Source organism: Gavialis gangeticus, unplaced genomic scaffold (genome assembly GCF_001723915.1).
Source record: "Gavialis gangeticus isolate Ggan-Ray unplaced genomic scaffold, GavGan_comp1, whole genome shotgun sequence".
In the NCBI taxonomy this organism is placed as follows: Eukaryota; Metazoa; Chordata; order Crocodylia; family Gavialidae; genus Gavialis; species Gavialis gangeticus.
This window is the reverse complement of record NW_017729029.1, coordinates 1,965,409-1,981,184: the sequence shown is the minus strand read 5'-3', so window position 1 is coordinate 1,981,184 and position 15,776 is coordinate 1,965,409. Positions and strand designations below refer to the sequence as shown.

The window sequence follows — 15,776 nt, the reverse complement described above, 5'->3', positions numbered from 1 at the left end:
CTGAAGAACACAGATCCTGCATTCATGCCAGTGCCCCTACCCTTTCAAAAACAGAAAAGAAAGAGAAAAGCTCCATGGAAGTGGAGGGCAAGCAGTTTACCATGTAGTTGCACAGACACCACAACATAAATCTGCTTGGCTGAAAATAATGATACAGTTTACTAACTGAATTCCAGTAAAAGTCTCAGAAAGAAAAGAGGAGCAAGGTGTGTACAGTCCACAAGCACTGAGACGATCTGTTAACACACAACTGCACTCCAATTGGATCAAAAGTGTGTAAAAATGCCTCCACTGGTGCCTCAAGGGACAGCATGCCCTGGAGAGAGATGAGGCTGCTTTACTTAGGATCTGAACATGCAGATCAAAGTCTTGCAGATTCTCCTGTTTCCTAACTCAACCCACACAACTACAAGGCAGACCAAATGCAACAGTCAGACAAGTGTGACCAACCCACAGTTTCTGAGAGATGCACACACCAGTAAGCAATGAAACACAATAAAAACAGTCAGAGGATATACTAACCTGACTGCAGCTCATAGCTCTGCATAAAGGGTTCACTCGTATTAAAGAAGTGTTTACTAGAAGAGGAGGAGAAAGGTAATGGGAGGGATTGTGTTACCCAAAACCATAAGGAACAATTGGCCTGATTTTCTACATCAACTGCTACAGACAAGTCTCAGGACTTTTTTTTTAAGCTCTATATTTTTAACACGGAGGGAACTATTCCTTCCTCAGCCCCCTTCTCCTGCAGTCCTGGCATTGCTAAAGTTGAATTTAGTGAGGGAAGAAGCGGGGCACAGGTAGGAGCTGGGGCTGGGGTGAGTAGGGCCCCGGCCAGGCCAGGTGGTGGGACAAGTGGAGGTCCGGGGGGCACGTGCCCACCTGATCTGTGTGTGGGGCAGAGGCAGCTGCCGCTGCATGCTGCGCTTTGGGCCCCACTGCCCCGAGAGCTGAGCAATGCCACATGCATCCCTCCGCCAGGCAAGCAGGAGGTGCGATACTGCCCAGCGGCAGCAGGCACGTGGCATCAGCCGCTCCCAGGGCAGCAGCAGCAGGGCTCAAAGTGCAGTGGCAACCACCTTCACCCCACACACAGATCGGGGGAGCATGTGTCCCCCTGGGCCTCCACTTGTCCCATCACCCAGCCCAGCTGGGGCCTCACTCACCCCAGACCCTGCTCCTGCCTGTGCCCGCTCTCTCCTTCACCGCTGGAGCCTCAATCTGCCTCCCCACCCCTCACCCAATGGTGGTGAAGGAGGGAGTGGGACTGGGGTTGGGGCACACCCCACACAGCTGGGGCGGGGTGCAGGACAGAGACACAAGCGACCTGTCCGAGGGACGCCCAAAGGGAGGAGGGGATGGCAGCTCCTGCTGCTGCACGCACCCTGGGAGGGCACAGGGGCGTGTGCCTCGGATCTGTGCCATTGGGCAGGCTACCACTGTGGGCTGGGGGTTTGTGTGGGGCTCTGCCTGGCAGGGGGTTGGGCTGTGCTGCGCTCGGGGCAGGCAGCAGTGGTGCTGGGAGGGGGGGTTGGGGTGTTACAGCAAATTTTGGAGTGGCTGCAGCCCCCCACGTAGCCCCCCTCACAGCACCACCACCGCCGATCCCAAGCATAGCCCGGCTCAGCCCCATGCCAGGAAGAGCTCGGCGCCACTCTGGCCCCAGCCTGCTGCCGGAGCCTGCCTTGCCCTGCACCCCCCTCCCATGCCCTCCCAAGGTGCATGTAGCAGCAGGAGCCACATCCCCTAGATAAGCCACTCGCAACTCCGTCCCGCACCCGGCCTGGCTGTGCAGCACCTGCCCCAGCCCCATTTCCTCCCTCACTGCTGCATGTGCACTCCTCTCCACCCCTACTTCAGCCACTCAGAGCCCACCACCAGGCTGCCTTGCAGCCTTACCTGCTGTCCCGCACTGGGGGGGCTAAGCCCTGTTAGCCTTGGCCTTCCACTGCCTATGCCTTGCAGGAATTCTTGAAAAAGTATCTGTTTTCAGCTCCCTCCTCCTCTTCGCTCACTGAGGTTAAAGAGGCAGTAAAATAACCTCAGATGAATGCCTTGGACCAACACATTTAGCTCAAGGTACTGGAATTAGGCTATAAAAGATCTTATACTCTCCAAGACAGAGTTCATACACAAGTCAGATATGTAGGAATAATATTTATACCATACTTGCTCAGTGCTCTGTGACATGAGCTGGTGGTTCTCAGTCCAGCTGCTGGTGGACGATTGTCCACAAGAGAAGAAAACACCACAGGCACTATGCTCAGGGGTGGGAAAGCAGGCAGAAGTGGATCTGGAAGACAGAGATGGGGCAAGCTGCTCAAAGTAAGGGACAATGTGAAACTGATAGGAGGAGAAGGGAACAAAGGGAGCCTGGAACAAACACTCTAAGCATCCAGGCTTTCAGGGAAGGGTTGTTATTTCCCCAGGAAAATTAAACTCAGATGCAGGATCACATTACCCAGAGGTTCTGCTCTTACCCAATCACACAGATGAAGTAAGTGAGGCCCCAGGAGAGTCAAGTATGCTTTGAGTCACCAGAATATGTCAGTGTCTCGGGCCTGGTCTTGTGACCCTCTTGGCTCTCACTGCCTTCCAGCGTTTTGCTTTCCCGGGCATCGTTTCATCAGTCACCGATCCACACCACCACTGAGGCCACCAGGGCCCAGCACAAGGAAAACCTGAACCCTAATTGTGTTCTTCCAACTTGGCTTCTGGACACACCTTGAACCTCAGCCTCCCAGGCCACTCCACCCCTGTACAGAGATAATATGCAGTTACAGCACTTCCCCACCTGGATGGCACTAACGTATTTTATACATATTAGCCCCAGCAGGCATTTTATCTTCTTCTTCTCCTGAGACTGAAACCAAGCTAATCTCTCACCTTTGAGTTTTTCAGATAAAGCCTCATTTTCTTCCGTTAATTTTTTCCCTTCACTATCCTCACACTTATCCTAGCCTTGTTTGCCTGACCAACCTGGTGCCTGAGGAACAATTCCCAATGTGAGGCACAAAGATGTGTTAACAGGATTTGTTTCCTAAAATGGTCCCTTGCTACAGGAACTTGCTTGGGTCATTAGCCAAGACTCCAATCCTTGTACAAAAGAAGCCTTCTTGTGGGTGAAACAGAATTCACTGCAGTCCCTCGGCTCTGTGTTGTCACAGTCCTACAGGACAAACCTCCAGCTGTACATAACCGATTCCACTACCCTAAACATCACAATTTGATAATGTAGCTTGCATTTGCACCTTGAAATTTGTATTGGTTTGCATAAAAATAAATAATGACACTCACAACTGAAGGATTATTTCTGTTGGTGGAACCAGGGTGGAGGGAGGGTATTTCTTTGTTGTTTCTCAGAAGAAATGGGCACAAGAAAGTGGGGAAGGAACATGCTCATTTTCCATTACAGAAGTAAAAAGGCCATCAAAAAGCAGAAGTGAGACCATTTTGCCATCAAACTCATCAAATTAAAAAAAATTTGCTAACTTCTTGGGGTGAAAAACTGCATGAAAAACAACTAAGTTTCATGAGTTTACAGATTTGTAGAATCTTTTCCCCTTCCAGCAGAAGAGTGTATTTGCATTCACACATACGTGTGTAGGCAGCATGCATATGCATGTGTGTATGCACAAACTTCCCATTGACGCTTCTAAAGTAACTCACAAACACAGAGAGCTGAATATACCATTGCTGTTTAAAGCTTTCATCCTACATATGTCCTAAAGCATACAACATATCAGGCAACTACCCAACAGGGCTGCAGCAAAATGATGGTTAAACCGGAATGAGAAGGCTGTTTCCTAACCCTGCACATATTGCAGTCAGATGCTTTTCACTTGCTGAGATAAAGGGCAGGAAATCCCCTGCCACAGCCTTCACTCAACCAGCAGGCTGGGTGCCTGCAGTTTACTAGTGTACCATCCTGAAAAGCTGCTGAGTCTCTGGTCTCAATTAAGTAGAGTGAAACTTATCCCTTATATAATGTCTCTGAACAAGTGGTACATTCAGGTCCAGATAGTCAAAATCCTTCAGAACATCCCAGCACAACAGTTTGAGGTGCTCACTGGGTAGGGATCAGGGCCCAGATCCTCAAAGATAACCTAGGCATCCCAGAGTGATTTCAATGGACTTAAGCATCTACTAAACAGTTAATTGTTGCCATGTTGGTCTAAGGACATAGGCAGACAAGGTTCTTTGGGGAAATGTGATATCTTTTATTAAACAAACTAAATAGAACCTTGTTGTCCTACTAAGAAGCCAGGCATCTTTGAGGATCTGAGCTTAAAAGCACCCCACACAACTCTGCCAAGGCATCTCAGTCCCAATGAGCAGCTCTTCCAACTGTTCCAGACATGTCCCCACATCCCCGGGCATACCACATCTCAATTCTTCCTTGCAGCATTTCCCTGTTGAATCAAACCTGAATGCACCTCTATGGCTCTGCTAAAGGCTCCCTCCAGCACTCCTCTGGTTTTAACTCCAAACTGGTCTGCCCCTGCTACTGACCTGCAGCAGTCCCTGTTACTCAACTCCCAGGCCCTATCTACAGCTCAGCCATTCTGACTAAGTCCTAGCATGAAAAAGTATGTTCTTCTGCAGTCCAGAATTTATCCTGAATTGGTGCCAGAATGGGCTGATTGTATGATGTGGAGTCTTCAGATGGACAAGTGAGACAGACACAGGGGCTGCAAGAGACTGGGCTTGATTTCATGAAAAGTTAGGAACCTTAAGCTTGCAATAAATCAACAAGCACTGGGGTGTGAAACCACCAGGCGCTTTTAAGCAGTATCTACCAGATTAAGAAAGCTCATCTAAACTGTTTTGATTAACAAGATCCTTTCCAGCTTGGGTTATTTGTTTCCCTCCATTGATTCAGTCTGTTGCTGGCTCTGGCTCACTTTTTCCGATAAGGAATCTTTCAAATGACTGGTTAAACGGCACCGCTGCTGTACACTCCATAAACGTCCATGGCACACGCTGCAAGGGTAATGTGTCACTTATTAATTGGAAGTCTGGACAGGCTGGGTAGCTCCCTGCAACTGGAAAGAGGGTCAGAATAAGAGATGAACAGGCATATGCCTGAGAGAGATGCAGACATAAAGAACATCGGGCACAATATTTAGAAGTCTGGGCAGAGCCTGATCCAGGTTGCTGTAGTGTTAATCCAGATTCACTCATTGACTTAAAGGGAGTAAAACTCTGGCTTTACAGCAGAACAGCCCAGATTAGAAAACCTGGGTACAGCAGGCAGAGTAACTAAGAAAACACATGAGTAAATCCAAAGACAAAGCAATAGAGTTACAGTAATTGCCACTTTCCTAGAAGAGAGCAGGAATGTGAAGTGATTCTGGAGAACGTCTGAGAATGAGCAGAAGGATTGGAGAATACTGGTTTTCTCTCCGAAGGGCCCAAACCCTTCAGGATCAGTGCTTCCATAAAACTAACTGGTGGAAGAGACATTATTAAAGTTGCAAATCCAGAACACAAAACTATTCTTACCAGATGCAAAACAGACTTGGGGAAATGGAGACCTGCACAGGAAAGCAGGCAGCAAGCTGGCAAAGCCTGAATTTTAAAACTATGTTTGTAAGTATGGATCCAACTGTGTGACCGATTTGTTGAGTGCCATGTTCTAGTACTACTGACAAAGTTACATGCTCCATATTGCAGTAAAGGTATGCACAAATGTCAAAGACAGGGGAAAAAATTGGGCCCTTACTCTGTATTGAACGCTGCATACACAGGAGAGAAAGAGGTTCATGCTAAAAGTTTACTGAAAGAAAAAGAAACTGCCCCTTTAAATATCTACACCCAGCCCTGGCAGCCCGGAAAAGTTAATACAATTATCTGGAGGTGACTTTCAGGGAGGCTCAGCACAAGGAGGGTTATTGTGGCTCAATCATTAACTGGGTCGGGGGACCCCTGGCTTTATCGGAATGTGGCCTCCCTCTGCCGCCAACGTTCGTCACCAGAGAACACGGCACAGCTCAGCACAAAGGTTAATTAATGCCTTCTCAGTTCTAGCATTAGCCCCTAGCCATCAGACCTCCAAGAAGGCTCCTTCACCCTGCAGCTTGTCTCTTTACCCAATGCCAGATCCACCCAAACCTGCCTCTCACGGTTTCTAAAACAAAAGAAAGGGGAATCTGTAGTTATATCACAGGCTGGCAATCAGAAGTCCAGGGTTCTAGACCTTTGTCTCAGACTGTGTCCTCTGAGTATGGAGATTACCTTCCCACTGGACAATCATTTGTCAATCTGAAAGCAAAAAAGGAACCCTCTGCTGTCAGGTAAGCCCCAAAAGACAAGAAGCTAAAAATCCTTAAAGCAAAGCACATGGTCCCAAGCATGGAGGACACCTTTAAACTCCTAACATCATTGGAGCATCAGCCAGGCCCAATAACTAACCTTCAAGTAGCTGGCATTTATTGCTTTACCAATCCCATTGTATACATGCAGAAGATTAAATTACCCCAATATACAGCCATCAAAACACTTTAAAAACCAGACAAACAGTATACACAGATATTTAACTCTATGAGCATGCTCAATAAGGCACTTGGGATAAAAGTATATGTGGAGAGAAAGGAGGGATACACCCCTGGCCCCTATTCACCCCACAAGAAAGCTTAGCTTGGCTGTAGCATCTGGCTTTCATCAAAGTTTTTACTTTGTGCCAAGTTTTCCAACTGTACGGATTAAGGCTTAAAAGGGTCAGATGACCCATCCACTAAGGTTACCCAGCAAAGCCTGCATGTTTCAATCCAGATTAGTCCCTTGGCCTGTCCCTTCATCACTGAGGTACTTCTCAGGCCAAAAGAATTCCATCTTTAACATCCCAGCAGCATTTTCCCTCCTAAAAATCCATAGTCAAAACTTCAGCAATATCTTAAAAATAATGCAGAAAGCAAAGGAAAGTACTGAAAGGTTCTGTATGTTCAGCCATTCCGTTCATTTATAAAACTAAATCACACACACATTCTGCCCTACACATTAATTTGGGTTTGATTATTCACATTAATTTGGTTTGATTATTCAGGAGAAGTTAGGAAGAATATTTAAAAATCATGAATGCATTCAAGAGCAAGAAGCCAGTTGTTTGCAACCTTTCCAGACTCAAGGCACCACTCGGGAGAATCAAGGCACTGCCGGGAAAATGCCAGGTCTTAACTTCATTTGCTTTTGACTACAGAAAAATAATAGTGCAATTCAGTTACAAAGAACTCAAGGACCACAACAGGTCAAAATGTTTTTGACACTATGGATTCTCATTTGAAATCTTGGGTTTATCTTGTGAACCATGGGTAGGTGTTGCATACCTAACAGTGCTAATACTGTACAACACCCTTGAAAGAATCCCACAGCACTTCTGAGTGCCGTGCCATCCTCGTTGAGAATCACCGCAACAGGCATTTTATTTTCTTTTAAAAGTGTTTATCAAAGGAAGTTAAGACACACAAAACAAAGGCAACTTGTATCTAGGTTTTATAAACACTTTGCATTTGGACCCTATGTTTACCTTACTAAACGGACCAAAATAAAAATACTGATGTATCGGAACAAAGATTTGATCCAACTCCTCCTGATGAAAAAGGAAAGATTTCTACAGATTTCAAAGGGACTAGAAAAAGTCCAAGTTCTCCACGTATTCCCCCTCTTCACCACCCAAACAGGAAATTGTCACAGCAGACATGTGGACACAGGTATGAAGACATTTATACATCATTCAGCCATTTCAACATATCTTAATTATATCTGTGTTACAGTGTTACAAAATTTCCATCCAAAAATAAAAATGTCCTATAAACTGTTGCTCATGGGCTGAAGGTTATGGCTGTGCTAGGTCAAAATCTGCAAATAAAAATAAAAATAGCCACCTTAGCAAAATAAATTACAGAAAACAAACACAGAAAGTTATAAGCATGGGATGGAATGGTGACATTCCAAGAAATGTATGCATAAATCAGTCAAAAAAAGCTGTCATTGATAACGGCAGCCACCCACCTCTCTAGAGTGTGTCAGCAGCTAAGTGTTATTTCCATACGTATCAGAATAGTGACAGAAAGTTCTGTGTCTACCAAGCTGCGTGCGGTTGCAGACCACAGAGGTCTCTCCAACAAGAGATGATCAATTGCATTTAAATGTATGTAGGTTTGCAACTCAGAATACAGAGTTCAGCTTTCTCCCCTTTAGTTCAGCTTAAGGGCTTAATTCAATACAGTTAACAGTCTTTTCCTTTAACTTCACTATGCTTTAGATCAGACCCCAAGCCTGTGTTTTTTTACTCTCAGGTCTAATCCTAACCACAATATCTGTTCCAATTTCAATCAAAGGACGGTAAGCAGTACTCTTGAGAAAATCTAGGTTTTTAAAGGCCAGCAACCAACACATTCACTTCACTTTGAAATTCATTATTTTAGAGATTAGTTTGTTGCGACTGAACAGGTCAGTTGCATAGGAAGCCAAAAAAACTCGCACTGAACCTGCAAACTCCAATTTAAACACACTCTATAGGAGCAAAAATGAAAACATGGACTTTCGCCCAACATACTTTGCCATGACTCAGCCTGGGAAATACAAGGATACGGTAATAGTTCAAGTACGTTAGGAAACATCTCAGAGATTCTTCTTCCCTTCTCTGTTTAGAGCAACAACAGACCCATACTAATATCGTCAATCAAGCTATTTAGAGAGGAATGCCCCCTTAAATTTCAGTTGTAGAACAATGGGTGTCTGATCTGACAGCCCTTCTCTTTGGCTCCAGGCAAATTTATTTGGCAGTGCTTTCTGAAGAGCGTTCAGGGTAACAGAAGACTGTACACTGCCTTGCAAAATAATTCACATCTCATACACCCACATACACACAAAGGCATAAAAAGATCAGTGCCCAAAAGTAGCTAAAACAATCCGTTTGATTTACCTTGAGGCTGTATCGTGTCTCCTTCAGTGCAATTGCATTCCCTGGGGAAAGAACTGCCTAACATCAGCAAAGGGGAAAACAGATGAAGCAGCAGCTAGACGGTGAGAAATCCTTTCACTGTTCAGTCACTTTCTCCATTGTAGCAGGACAGCAACAACTTAAAGCTGAATAAGTTACACATTCAAACACATGCACACATACGGGCATGGGGTCTGTTGCTAGCTAAGGTGCTGCTGCTCCTTAGCTGTTGTCAAAATGAATAAGTTCCAGGCACAGGTGGCCCAATCTGCAGATCCTGGAGCAGAAGCCGTGTCCGCCCTCCACTGCCCTGGCCAATCGCGAAACAGCAAGAACAGCTGGGCCTTCTGGAAAGTCTTCCAAAGGGGCTTTTCTTTCTTTGCAGTTAAGCCAATCACAAGCAGCCCCTGTCTTCCTCTGCATTTGTTTTCAAATCCCACACATTATGGCACAGAATGAACATCAAAAAGGCATCTAAAAGGCCCCTAACACCAGGGGAGTCTCTGGCATTCTCCCCCTCTAAAGATTAATTACAGCAGATGAAGAAGGAAACGTTGCCAGGTATTCACAGTCCACTGAAGGTAAACACCAGATCACACACAGACTGAAAGCCCTGGCTGTCAGCAGGCACCGAGCAGGCAAGCCAGCCCTGTGGGAGCTTCCCGCGCAGCTCTGGTTGTTTCCCTTCAGTTCTCTCCTGCAATGCCCCAACTATTTCAGAGCTGGGCTCACGTGCCGCCGTGCCACCGCACCTCCATTCTGACCTGCAGCACACCGAGCTGGCCAAGTTCCAGGCTGTGTCTTCGGCAGAGAGTGCCAATTACACAACCAGACCTCATCTCATGGACACACGCCCACAATGGACTCGATTACAATTGCCACCATCTTTTTCATGTGAAATCTAAGACAAATTTTAATGCAGGTCTCCACAGGGAGCAAGTAACTGCACTGTGATACCTAGAGGCAGAGGTACCGAGTACACAAGAATCTGAGAGCGCTGACCCTCCTTGGGAAGAGGGCTATCACCTGAAAAGTGTAAAACTTTCCACATGTCCATCATCTTAGCCCCATTCCCCCACCAAGTAAAAGTCAGTGCCTATACCTAGAAGGAATTTCAGATAGGCCCAAAAGAATGTAGCAGGGCCAAACCTGGACAGTTCAGATCCAAATCCCAAATTTGTAGCCTGCCACACTTCTGACCTTCATTTTAAATTAGCCGCACTCATTGGAAAGGGGAATAAAAGCAGAGGGAGTTTCCACTACTCTTTTGCCATGCATGAGAGAAACAAACTCAGCAAAAGCACACCAGGAACACCCGGACTGTCCAGAGAGCAGACAGTGCTGCTGGGCCAAATACAGCAATAAGTAGCACCAACTATCCCAGCACCAACAATCCCTGCAAGTCAGCAAGGCCACAAGTAGCTTTACAAACTAGAATGGGATCAACTCGGGCCAGGTGTGAAACCACTGGTACACATCATCATCCCAGAGACTGACAGGTTCCTCTGCTGCTGCTTTCCCTTGTGCAGGGCCTGGCTCTATGTTCAAAAGCAGTGACCCTCCTTCCTCCCCTGCCCATGTGAAGACTGGCAGCAACAACTGCACAGCCCTTACTCTTAGTACCAGGCTTTGTCTCTGGCATCCTTTGCTACAGGGCTCAAATGGACACTCAGAAACATGAGAGAAGTGTAGAGAACTCCATGGCTTCGGGAAAAGAAGCAGGGACAGGGCAGCTGCAGCCTCCCAAATACTCCTGCCTGACTGATACACAAATGTGGCTCCCTCCTTTTTTCCCTCCCAAAACTGCAACCCTGGATATTTTTGTGCTCTAACTCTCCTTTCCCATCAGCTGTAATAGGTGGCTATGTCAGAGACTCTAGTGAGAGCCCATGAAGCTGCATTGATATCACCTGAGATTTTTATGGTCTGCAGGTCCCTGGCTGCAGCTGAACCTCTTTGTTTAGTATTTTGTTTTGACACTACTTACCCTGCTACAAGGGCAAGGCTCCCTTCTGCCTCTCAGAGCACAAAGTCTTGATTTGCCCACCATCTAGTAACCTTCTTCCCACTCTGTCATGGCCACTTCACCACCCTGTGGTCCTTCCTGCTAGAGGAGAAACAGGACTTAGCTGTCAGAGTATGAGGGAGCTCTTTTTACACACACACACGCCCCCCGTATAGTTCTCTCCGGCTCCCTGGACTCCAAGCCTGGGCTGCCTAGAATCACCATATAAAGTCTCCTTAAACCCTGGCTCTCATCTTGCAGCCCAACTCCAACTCACGTTCAATACAAAGGTTAAAGGATCATGTGCAAGAGTCATCTGCAGGAATCCTGGTTTTCTCCGATTTAAAAAAATCCCCAATTTTTGGTCAAAAAAAAAAAGTACCCCACGATTAAAATGAAACCTCTCTCTCTACACACACACACAGTGGTGTCACACACACACACACACACACACACACACACACACAGTGGTGTTTCATTTAAATCACAGAAAAATGCTGATTTGGGGTTATGTTTTTTTATCCAAAAAGTGGGGAATTTTCTTGAAATCAAAGGAAACCAGGATCCCTGCAGGGGCTTATTTGCAACAGCTGGGAAAAAAGAGCAAAAGGAACACAGAGGGCCACTACAGGACAACACAGAGAGACATACGGCAGGACTATGGAGAGCTCTGAAGATGAAGATGAGGAGCACAGGTTTAGTGCTGGGACAGGCAGACAGCAAAGAGATTTGAAGAGAGGGGAGCTGTAGCCAGAATAACAGGAAAGGGACTCATTACAGTGGTTGGGAAACCACTATCCCTGCAATTACTGATAACATCCCGGTGGTTACTTAAGTGCCCCAAAGTTCTCAGATCAGTCTTAGCTGTTCAGCTTCAGCCACCTAGTTTAGTCTGACTACTTCTTGACATGCAGCCCTTGCTTTCCTCCCTTGACCGCAGCCTCCTCACCTGATCCCTCACCTTCCTGCCAACCACTCCAGCTTCTTTATTTGGCCCCATCCTTCCTCTCTTTTTCAGGTTGGAGGAAGTGGCTAGACACCCACTGTCTCTGAAAATGCATTCTCAGTCTGCCTCACCTCAATCCCACTAAGCCAAACCAATCAATAGGAAGCCTGTATTTGTACACGTCTGGTCTCATAGTGGGAAGGGGGATGCTTGGCTGTTGTTGACATTAAAATCTTATTACAATTTAGCGCAATGAAGATTGTTACCATCCTAAGACCATGGGGGTGGAGGTGGAAAGGAGGGGCTGAGTTCCTGTTAACAGCCCCTGTGGGCTCCTGAAAGATAACCACCCAGTACCTCTCACCACAAAGGCGTGGTATATCTCCAAGAAAAGGAAAAGGATATTTATTTATCTATTCCGGGATGTTTATCTATTCCAAGACATCATTAGAGCATAAGTAAAAAATAAGGGTAACCTAAAGGTCTGGAGAAGCCTGCAAGCACTAAGTGTCATGCAAAGGAATCAACAGAGAGAGAAGGAGGAATGGGCAAAACATGGACCTAGAAGCCAAGAACCCATGTCCCAAACCCAGTTTGCTCTCACTCCACTCAGCATGTAGAGATGTGTACCATCTTAACCTGCCTCATTTTCTCCATCTATAAAATGCTGCTTCCCCATCCCAAAAGGTGCCAGGAGCAGGGTAGGGCCTGCTGTGCAAAGACCTGAACCATTTCATACCTTAGAGAGGGTTCAACCCAGGCTGGGATTGGATTGAGCCGGCCTCCTCCTTCACAGTCCTCCTCAAAACCCAGTGAAGCTGGTGCTGAAACCCAAACCAGCAGAGCAACAGGAACTATTGAAAAAAAAACAGCACAACAGCATGCCCCCAGCATACCACCATCTGCTCTGGATCTGATGGCTGCACTGGGCAGGGCTGCATCTGTACAGTATTCCACAGGCCCTGCACATACTACAATAATAGCTACAGTTGTACGGCTTAATGGCCAACATGCATCACTGAGGTTATTATTAACTCGAGCACAGTAACCTTGAACTGACAAATATAAAAAAAACCCAACAACCCACATCTGCAAACACACAGCCACCCAGCTGGCTGCCTTCCCCTTCTTTCATCCGGTGAGTCCCTTCGCTGGGCAGGTGAATGAACACAACAAAAAAAGAATAAGCACAATGCAAGGGAACTATGGGCTGTGATCCCCCTGTGTGCTTTGCAGATGTACCTTCTGCTCCTCATCACCATCATTCAGCTCAGCTCAGCTCAGGCCTTACAGACATGTTCCTCTGTCACAAACATCAAAGCCACAGATGAAGTTCTTGCAACATAAAATCACAGAAAAGTAGGAGCGTAGCAGTATCATCACAAGTGGTCACTCATTCGAAACCCAAGTTGCAGGCATGCTAGCAGGCATCACAACACTTTGCTTCATCCCAAGGCCTTCATAACACACCTCCCCAAAAGTCCTCTTCTGCTCACCAAACAAGACTCTTGTTTCTTCTGACTAACAAATCCCAAGCAAGGTCTAACAAGGCTGGAAGCTACTTGATGCAGAAAAGTGAGCTGGTGCAAGGTCTGCAAACAGGGTCTGCTCAAATGGCTGAGACCTGTTGTAACGTTTCTGGTATCACAGGTAGTCACCATGATCCCACACAGTTTGATGCTGCAGAAACAGGTGCCTGGCTGGAGGCAACACCAGAGAGAATCTAGCCCCCAGTTCAGAAGATGGTGGAGAGACCAAGACCTGCTGTAGAAGATTGTGACTTCCAGATTTGGTGCCTTGAAGAAAGTCTTGAAACCAATCAAGGACCGGTAGACCCTACCTCACTAGTCCAGAATCTGTGACAGGGGTCAGAGGCCACACAGGAAAGAGTTAAAATAGCTGCTAAAATACTCAAGACTCTCAGTTTATGAACACTAATGGGTTCATCTTCACCACAACCATAATTTTACAGATAGAAAAATGAGGCAGAGTGACTTTCCCCAGGTACCAGAACTAATCAGTGGCAAAGTCGGGATAAGAGAACAGAACTCCTGACTGCTGGTCCCCTAGCTCCACAATGGAATATGAGCAGCCTGGACAGGTTGCTCAAGCTCCCACAGGAGAAGCTGGAAGAAGCACTCCAAGTCTGGCTGGGCTGCCCACATTATAGAGGAAAATCCCTCTTTTTTAGAGACCCAGTCAGCCAGGAGCCATCCGCATTGAGAAGGCAGCAAGTGCAGGAACATGTGGCACCAACTGCAAACACTGTGAGATCCCCACAGGACAAGTGGGGACCAGCTTCCTACCTCCTGAAGTCAATGCACAATCCAGGACCATTAAACTTCCACCTGTCCTCCAGGGAGGGACTTTAATTACAGGAACTCTGCCTCATCCCAAGGCAGTCACTTTGCTGGGCTGGAAAATCTCCTGCCAGTTCCCAGACTGTATTCCAGACAGTAGAACCCCCTGTTCCCTCCCATCATGCTCTATGTACTTCTCTCCAGAAGCATAACACTCCTAAAGGACATCCTACCCCAGCAAACTCCTACCTTTTGGAGCTCGGTTACCAAGACCTGGTGAGCTCTGGCCAACAGGAGCACTGAAATAGGCACCTGCTCAGGGGCTTGCGGGTCACAGGGGGCACATGATTTCAGCTGCCAGACACTGCTGTGGAGACAGCTATGCCCCACCTCTACTCTGGGGGCGGAGGGGAAAGCTGGGGCTCTTGAAGCCAAAAACCAAAGAAGTCTGACAGCTCCAGCATCCAGTGGAAAAAGTACACAGTGCAGAGGATTTCAAGCATTTTCCACTCATGTTCTCATTCAAAAAGCGACCAAAGGGGGTGGAGGGGCAGGAAATATCTCTGAGACACTGAACTATAAAAAGGAGGCAAAGAAGGGGAAGGCTAACCCAGGCAATCCAACACACACCCAGTCCTGTTTGCACTGGAGAAGGCTGGCCACTGGGGTGCTACTGAAGCAAGCTGAAGGGAGGAGGAAAAATGTGCGCACCACCAGCTCACTCCCCACCCCAACCCCAGCCAGCCCAATGAATGGGCAGCATTGAGAAATCTCACACATAGGAGGATATTAATAGTTCATAACATATTGCTGGGGAACAGCGGCAAGCCCAAGGGCTCTGCTTCAGCCAGTGCTGCTGCTCAGACAAGGAGGCCAGTGTGCGTGTGCATGCACTCAGTGATGGGGGGCTCCTCACTGGGGGTTAGCAATGCACATGGCTGGAATTCCTTCAGCTCCCCAGAAGAATGAAGGGCTGGGAGAGGCACAGAGATGGGGGACAGACAGGGAAAAAGGGAAGGCTTGAGGCAGGGACAGAGATGGGAAAACAAGATGAAAGAAACAGAAAGCTGAACCTGGTGGTCCTTATCAGAACTTAAGAAGTGAGCCCCAAAGAAAAGCCTGGTACTGTGCACTGTGGCTAAACCCTATCCCCATGAATATTTTGGGGGGGATTTTTTTCATCTGAGGAGATGTGCATGTGACAAAAGAGGAGAAACCAAACCACGGTCTTCTGCCTGGCATATCATCTGGGAGCTGGCAGAAGACTTCCTTCCTGGCAGGGTGAATTCCTGTCAATGGGAAAGTACAAGCACAAGGGTAAGTACAGTGAGCATCACCACAGACTAAAAGGTGCAAGTAGCGAATAGCTGCTCTCCAGCTTACAAATAATGACTGATAAACCGTGTTCGAATGGGACCGCAGCTGCATCCTGCACCTTTAACCCCACTGGGCTCTCTCCCTTCCACCTACTACCAGATGAGATGTGGAGCATGAAAGGGCGCCCTCTTTTGTCCAGGATACACAACGATCCACACTAAATAAAATTACCAAGAACACAGTCAATACAAACAAGCCCCCCCC

General features: G+C 47.1%; 1 protein-coding gene across 3 annotated transcripts in view; it reads right to left on the bottom strand.

The window, feature by feature from the left end:
• The window catches only part of STARD8 (StAR related lipid transfer domain containing 8), a 116,002-nt gene that overhangs the window by 52,011 nt on the left and 48,215 nt on the right, over window positions 1-15,776 (bottom strand). The window contains exon 1 of one of the 3 annotated variants that reach the window (XM_019521101.1): window positions 8,927-9,192. The exons of the other annotated variants lie outside the window; for them this stretch is intronic. Within the exon in view, the coding sequence (XP_019376646.1) occupies window positions 8,927-8,990 (64 nt within the window). The 5' untranslated portion in view covers window positions 8,991-9,192. Of the gene's footprint in view, window positions 1-8,926; window positions 9,193-15,776 lie in introns of those variants that run through there. 3 annotated transcript variants of the gene reach the window in all.